Source organism: Otolemur garnettii, unplaced genomic scaffold (genome assembly GCF_000181295.1).
Source record: "Otolemur garnettii isolate 467f Iridium unplaced genomic scaffold, OtoGar3 scaffold00091, whole genome shotgun sequence".
NCBI lineage: Eukaryota > Metazoa > Chordata > Mammalia > Primates > Galagidae > Otolemur > Otolemur garnettii.
This window is the reverse complement of record NW_003852486.1, coordinates 5,494,326-5,502,147: the sequence shown is the minus strand read 5'-3', so window position 1 is coordinate 5,502,147 and position 7,822 is coordinate 5,494,326. Positions and strand designations below refer to the sequence as shown.

Genomic DNA, 7,822 nt, shown 5'->3' with positions numbered 1-7,822 from the left:
CCAGCCATATACATGGGGGCTGGCGGGTCCAAACCCGGCCCAGGCCTGCCAAACAACAATGACAACTACAATAACAAAAAAAATAGCTGGGCGTTGTGGTGGGTGCCTGCACTCTCAGATACTTGGGAGGCTAAGGCAAGAGAATCACTTAATACCAAGAGTTAGAGGTTGCTGTGAGCTGTGATGTCACAGTACTCTACCGAGGACAACAAAGTGAGACTAACTCAAAAAAGAAAAAAAAAGTGGATTATGCTGACTGGAAGAGTGATTACATTGTCTAGATGGCTGACCCAATGTCTATTGAGAGGCTGTGGAGACAGGACAGGATGTGCTTCCCAGTACTCACCCTCTGTCATTCACAACTAATGCATGTTCTTGTCCTTTTCTTCCCTGGGTTACAAGCCACCCCACCTGGTGACACATGGCTATAGCCAGGGATAGGATACTCACTTGGGCTCATGAGGAGGTCCAGACTGGTCAACCAACTTGAATTCGGCAGCAAAGCCATGGGAGCGAGCATACTCCAGCAGGCCACCCACAGGGTTGGTGTTCAGGTACTTGACAAGCTCATTAATCCGCCGAACTTTGCCAGGCACCACAGACTCCAAGTTCTCACAGGATTCTGTGTTTGTGTCTCCAGGCTAACGGAGAATTAAACAAATAGGAACCATAAACACTTCAGGAAACCCTGAGGGACTCACTGGCAATCCTAAAACCATCTGTTGCTAAAAACAACCTGTATCTTTATTTATTTATTTATTTATTTATTTTTGAGACACAGTCTCACCCTAGTTCACAGCAACCTCAAAGTCTTGGGTTCAGATTATTCTCCTGCCTCGGCTTCCCGAGTAGGCAAGACTACAGGGTGTCTGCCACCATGCCTGGCTAGTTTTTCTATTTTTAACAGAAACAGTCTTGTTCTTGCCCAGGCTGGTCTCAAACTCCTGAGCTCATGGGATCCATCCGCCCAGCCAACCTGTATGTTTGGAGCAGGAAAACAATCCTACCTGGTCATCAGAGCTGGTCGCCTCCCCGTGCAGGGCCTTTATGGCTTCCTCTGCAGCCATCTGCTTTGCCACTTTCTTGCTGGGGGCACTCACTGTGGGAAAAGTCTGGGCTCCCACTGCAACACAGTATTGGAATCTGATAGGAGATAAAAAGAGATTAAAATGGTTTTGACTGAGAAGACTGTGGCCTTTGTTAGACTGTCATCCTTTACTGATTCTAAGTTCCTAGTACTCTTTGCCTCTGTGTAGTCACTTTCTATGCAGTCATATCTGCCTTGAATGGCCAGTGCCCTTCATTCACCTCCTACCCCTGGCTGGCCCCTTTCAACACTTAAGGATCATCAACCCAGTTTTACCTCCTCCAAGAGCCCTTCTTTTGAACATCTAAGTCTACAGATCCACAAACAGGAGGTTCTCAGGTCTAGTATCTTTTAGTGCCATCAACAGTAACCTCTAAGCCATGGACCTCCTGGCACTTGGCTCCTTTAATCCCTAATCCGCAAGCAGCAATCATGCCCCCAGGCCCTCCTTCCCCCATTTTGAAACAGGAGAAATTAATTGCTCAGTGAAATAACTGGCTATCTCTGAGAAAACAAAGAGAAAATTTGTCTTTTTCTTTTTGATAAAACCTCAGCAGAGACACATGACACAGGAGACATACTTGGGGTCATGGGCAGGGCCTTCTTTGGACAGGAGGCGGAATTCACAGGAGCTGCCCAGTTTGTGCACGCACTCGAGCAGTGCAGTGACAGGGCTCTTCCCAGGAAATAATGGTGCTGCTGAAGGGGTGGCGGGCTGGGGCTCTGCAATCTGCAAAAGATGAGAAGTGAACAAAATTAATATGACACTGGTGTGTCCACCGCAGCAGGGAGGGGTGGGGGTGTCCCGCCAGCTAACCGAGTGTAAGAGGCTGGCTTTCCAAAGGAAAGGACTATTGGGGCATTGTCTAGGCACTGCAGGAAAGGGTACAGTATTTTAGTATTCTAGTTCTTATGGCTCATCCTCTAAGAGAGAAGACGGGACTTGATAATCTTTCAGGTCTCCCTCAACACAGAAATCCTGCAACTTCAGTTATATTGTGCGTGGGGGCGGGGGGGGCGGGGACTGAGGTCGTGGTGTGGCGGGCAGGGCAGAAAGCTGACCCCAAGGAAGTATAAGTTGTTTAGGCTGGGACTGTTTCAGAAGGTCAGTTAAAATCCTGACACAGACACTGAAAGTGAACTGGCATCCTTCTAGAGGGTGGATACCCACCTTCTCCAATTCTTTCTCTGCGGAATGGTGGGACGGTTCTTCGGATTTCCCACTGTCCTTGCCTTTGGCCTCCTCAAGCAGAATTCTCAGGGCTTTCATAGCCGCATCCTGCTTGGCCACTTTCTTGCTGCCAGCTTCTGCTGGGGGAAACTCCCGGCCACTCATGACAACCTGGAATTTAAATCTTGACGGAAAGTGATGAAATGCATGAACACTAGTCTAAGCCATTCCTTCTGCCCTCTCCAAAGAGATCTTTATCCTGGACTTCTTTGCTACACTAGGCCTTTTTGTCTTGGGGAAGAGAGGGAGGGCAGGCCCAGGAGCCCCTATTCCTTTGGAGGTTCAACCTGTCCCTTTTTAGGGGAAACAAAACAACCAGTGACTTTCTCAGTAGCTCAGTGGAACAAACATAGCCATAAGTGATATGAAACAAGCTCAGGGAAACCCATTATCTCTTAACAATGAATTAAGACAAAGTTCATACAAAAAATGATGACCTAAAATCGCCATTATAGTCTTGTTAGCAACCAAAGGCCTTCTTCCTACAGCAACAGTGGTCTCAAGGGAAAGTCCTAAAGAGAGTGAAGGTTTCTGATAGCCAGCTCCCTACAGGGAGCACACACCTGCCATTTATCAGGGGCCTGTTTTGTCCCTAACCTATCCTTTGTCACATATCACTCTTAGAATTTGTTATGAATCATCTATGGCTATAATTGTCCCAAGCCTAAGATGAAAGGAATTTCCCCTTGTTATATGGAAAATTTAAAAAAGCATTATTTCTGGGCCTCTGGACTTAGCCTAGACCTCCTTTGTTCCAGCTTTCAAATTTGTTCAGCTCTTTTCTCGATCTAGGATTTCATTTAGTAAAGTAGGTCAAATTTCTTATTTCTGAGGTCTTCTGAAATATTTGAACATGGTACCAAGTTTCTTTTTTTTTTTTTTCAGACACAGTCTCACTTTGTCACCCTTGGTAGAGGGCATGGCATCACAGCCTACAGCAACCTCAAACTCTTGGGCTCAAACTTGCCTCAGCCTCCCAAGTAGCTGAGACTACAGGCACCTGCTACAGTGACTATTTTTAGAGACAGGGTCTCAGTCTTGCTCAGGCTGGGGTACCAAGTTTCTTATAGCTGGAGTCCAAAGGATGATTAATCACAAAACCATTGCTTTCTCCCAACTGGAATGGAAGGAAAAGAAAAAGAATGACAGAAAATGACAGCCATCCAGTCTCCTACCCTAAACAGAAATAAACCTGTTTTGGCCCTGCCAGCCTTTGGACAGACATACCCCTTTTCTTAACAGCTCTCCTGCAATGCCAACTTGGTGTCCTTAAGACGGCCAAGGTAAGGAATAAGAACCACAGCTGGTAACTCTCACCCCTAGAAACCAGCCTGGTAAACAGAAAGGTCAGTGGAATTCTCCGCCATCCTGACTGGCTCTCATTAGTACCAGTTTGCAGCCGCTGAGCTTTAGGGTTGCTGCTTTCTGCCTGACCCTTCAGCAGCTCCTTTCTGACACAACCTATCTTCCTTCCTAAATCTGCCCACTGGCCTATAGGGCCTTGGAGGGTAGGCCCAGCCATCTGAGGGCCATAGGCTCTTGATCTCACAGTGCAGGAGTAGCAGCAAGTACCTGCCGCCCCTCTGTGCAGAGGCGGCATGTAAAATTAGAACCAACGCCTTCGCGGCCAGGCAGGCATACACACTCTGTACCACCCTTTCTCCTGGGTTTGTGAAGAGAGCAGTTTCTGGACCTGCTGCTGCTTAGCAGCACAACCCACCTCACTCTGTGAGTGCAACCTGCCCCAGCCACCCATTCCTGTACATTTTCAGGAACCTAGTGTGGGGAGGCGGGGAAGGCTCACAGAAGTGGGTCTTCGTTACCTCTGGCCTTAGGAGGCAGGCATGACACTGATGCACAAAAGCCAATCATTCCTAAAGAAACTTAATTTTGGCCAACAGAGTCACCCTGCCCCTTGCTCAGCCAAGATTCTGGCTGGTCCAAAGTCTATAACACCTGATCAACACCTGGAGAAAAGGCCAATCAAAGGTGGCCAAAAGGTTAGCCAAAAGGCAGATATGAAGAGGGAAAATATAGGGCCCCAGTGATGTGGCTGCATCAGGAGCAAGAACATCTGACCCCACCTTGGGAGCAGTTCCTGGGGGTGTCTTACCGTGGTTCATGGGGCGGTCCACTCTGGTCTATCAAGTTGAACTCACAGACCTGATTGACGAACTGAGAATACTCCAGCAGCCCACTGACAGGGTTCTTCAGCCGGCACTCTGTCAGTTTCTTGTAGATGGAGCACCGTGGCAAGTTCTGACTGTAGAAGGAGGGCATCTCCATGATGGCGCGGAACTCACCTGGTGGTGCATGGATGCTATTCAAGTCATCTGGGATATCATCTGTGGCCCACTGGCCCTTTTCGAGGTCAACAGACCCTGCTTTTGAGGGGCCATTGCTATGAACGGGTGGTTTCAATTTTACAGGTTCTGGTCTAGCCACCTGTCTGTCTTCTAACTTTATGAGAGGTGCTTGCCCATTCTCCACTTGTTCTGTGGTGACCATGTTACTGGAGACATTTGGCATCAGTAAGTTACAGGTGGGGAACTCTGTGTTTCTTTTGGTCTCTGCAATAGCAGCCAGAGTGGTTTCAGGAAAGCTGTTTGTGTTTCTCTTCATTTGCATCCTCTCTCGCTTCTTGTCTGTCAGATACCATATGGGAGGGGTTGTCCCTTGCCTGTAGACGTCCCCCTGCCTTTCCAGGTCAATCAGCATGGCATTCACATCTCGGGCCTTGGTGAGGCCAATATTTTTAGCTAAATTCAGGGCAGAAGAGTCAGACACATTGAACAGGTAGTCACAGATTCTCTCCTTGATTTCAGCCATCTCAAAAGGGTCAAGAAGATCTTCTGAGATAGACGTGGGCTTTCTATCTTCAGTGTCCGAGTTGGGGCCCGAGTCTGGGGCTCTCTGGCTACACCTGTCTGGTCTCACTACTTCACTCTGCTGGTTCTCAGCCTGAACTGAGACTGCAACTCTCCACAAAGGGGGCTTTCCTGCCTCCTGGTACAGCTTACCCTTGTTGGCCAGAGAGTACAAAACTCGATTGACTTCCTTCTTTGGGACTCCAAGTTTCCCAGCCAGATCATGTGCTGTCGTGGCCTTCCCTTCCCTGAGCTCCTCCAGGAGCTTTAAGATCCTTTGTTCCTGATCTTGGTTGATACTTAGTTCCTGGAAACGTGAGGAAAGCCTATCGACACCTCTCCATGGCAGAACCCTGCCACGCAGTGTGGGATGCTGGAATCCTCTATGGAGTTTCTGACTTGTGAGATGTACTGTCCTAGGGACACCCCAGCTCTCCAGCTGCCTGTACCAGACAGGTGGTTCTGGAAACCTTGGCCAGGGTCCTAGGAGGACAGGTGGTGGTGGTGCTGCAGTCTGCTTTCCAATCAGGGGTACTTCTGTGACTTGACCCTTGAGAAACTCTATTTGCTTGAGCTGGAAATCAGAATAAGATCCCGGCCCCGGCTGCTGGTGTCTGTGCTTCCTGTGCTCATATCCTTGACCTGGATGGGGGTGGCATCTGTTAAGGGAACACCCCTGTAGAGTAAGACAGTGGAAAATAAAGTGACTTAGAGCTGTAGTGCTAACCCTTGGAGTCCTTATCCCTTCTCTACCTGGGAGAGCTGCCCCAATGGGTGAGAAGGTGACTGAGCCATTGGGCTTATGACCCAGCCAGGGTGACTTGCCACCTCACAGATTCTGCTGAGGCTCCCACCAATAGGAACAGAGAAAGGGAAGAGGCAGAACACATGGGTTCTGACACCTTGCCACAGTCTCTCCAGCAACCTAACCTAACTTACTCTTTTCCCTTTGACAGAATTTTAGGGAGTTCAAAGGAAATATTTCACTCACCAAAAAAATTGCCTTTTTGAAATCCGAAAAACAAGTGTTATTTTCTTTTAGAAACAACAAATAGAATAATACCTGCAAATGCCAAGGGAGTTATTTGACTAGGAGTGCATGAACCCCATCGGCTAACCCTCTATGTGGACTATGACAGCTACAAGGGAGATATGAGCTGAATGTGAACCCCCCTCAGCGGAATCAGCACCATACAGAAGCTGCTCCACACAGGAGGGCCACAGGACCTCAGAGGCTTACCTGCCTGTCACTGCATCCCAGGAGGATCAGAATTTGGCTTTAGGGGAGCAAGAGGGCTTCTGTATAAAAATAGCACCTTGTCCTCACTCTTTAGTGTGATACTCAGGCTCAAGAGGGGACATCTGGACTTTTGCCCAAACCACCCCAGCTCACCTGATGTGTGAAGCCAGCAGTCTCTACTCCTCACTGTCTCAGCCCAGTCCTCCACTCCCCTCACTGCCTCCCAAGAGCTGCTTCCACTGACAAACAGCACAGTGACTAATAGTTTCACATGTGCCTTCACCAGAACAGAGCACCTGTGCCCTCCTCGTACACGTGGTGCTCATCTCCTCAGTGCCCTCCATGGGACAGTGGTGCAGCCAGGAGGTACTCCTGGGACTAGGCTCTGCAAGCACCTTCTTCCTGTCCCTGGGGCTTGCATACTTGGCAGGGATGTGTCTAGCAATGATGCTTCCTCGTATTTATGCCCCTCCTTTAATTCTCCTGCAGGCTGCACCAGGCAGATGGGCCCTTCTCTTCCAGGCCTTCTGCTTCCCCATGCCCCCTGTCATGCTCCCCACACCCCTGTCACAACTAGGGGGAAGGCTAGCATTCTTGCCAGTCACTCTTCATGGTGTCCCTGTTGTGGGGTTCCTTTTTAATTCTGGTGACCTACGCCCCCACCTTTCAGCCAAATGGCTGGTTTGTCTAGCTCCTTCTCCAGTGTCACTATTACCCTAACTTAGTCACCACCAAGACCTCAAATCCTGAAACTTTTCAGTGGGCCAGGAAACCTCACTATTATAGTGCAAAACCAGCCACATGAATTGTGAATAATGTAAAACTTCATTTACAACTTATTTACTATGAAATTTTATTTACAAAACAGGCAGAAGGCTGGATTTGATCTGTGGGTCATAGTTTGCTGATGCTTCTTTTTTGACGCTGACTTCCGTATTTCTACCGCTCTGCTTTCTACTCATGACTACAGCTGCTGGTCAGCCACTCCTGCTGCTTCTCTATTCTGCCCTCACACCCCATACCCTGCCTGGCTCTCAGGTCAGTTTCCTTCTCTACCCAAGGCCTAATATTCCCCTTTTCTTCTCCAAAGCTACGTGGTAGTAGAGGACCCTTACTGGTGCTGGCAGGGCCCACACAAATTCCTTCTCTTGACCCTTAGTCTTCAGTGTTCGCCAGTCAACCCAGTGCAACAGCACGTGCTGGGTCCCTGCAGACCAAGCTCTCTTCTTTAGAAAACTCTCTTCTGGCTTGGCGCCTGTGGCTTAAGTGGCTAAGGCGCCAGCCACATACACCTAAGGTGGCGGGTTCAAATACAGCCTGGGCCCACCAAATAACAATGACGGCTGCAACCAAAAAATGGCCGGGCGTTGTGGCGGGCACCTGTGGTCCCAGTTACT

At 49.0% G+C, this 7,822-nt stretch overlaps 1 protein-coding gene across 3 annotated transcripts in view; it reads right to left on the bottom strand.

Annotated features, from left to right (window-relative positions):
* Positions 1–7,822, bottom strand: part of ADAR (adenosine deaminase, RNA specific) — a 62,728-nt gene that overhangs the window by 25,282 nt on the left and 29,624 nt on the right. For all 3 annotated transcript variants that reach the window (XM_023516415.1, XM_003795329.2, XM_023516414.1), the window contains exons 2-6: positions 4,432–5,861; positions 2,259–2,442; positions 1,669–1,817; positions 1,008–1,143; positions 451–641 (exon numbers count right to left, since the gene is read on the bottom strand). In XM_023516415.1, coding sequence (XP_023372183.1) covers positions 451–641; positions 1,008–1,143; positions 1,669–1,817; positions 2,259–2,442; positions 4,432–5,147 — 1,376 coding nt within the window. In that variant the 5' untranslated portion in view covers positions 5,148–5,861. The remainder of the gene's footprint in view (positions 1–450; positions 642–1,007; positions 1,144–1,668; positions 1,818–2,258; positions 2,443–4,431; positions 5,862–7,822) is intronic.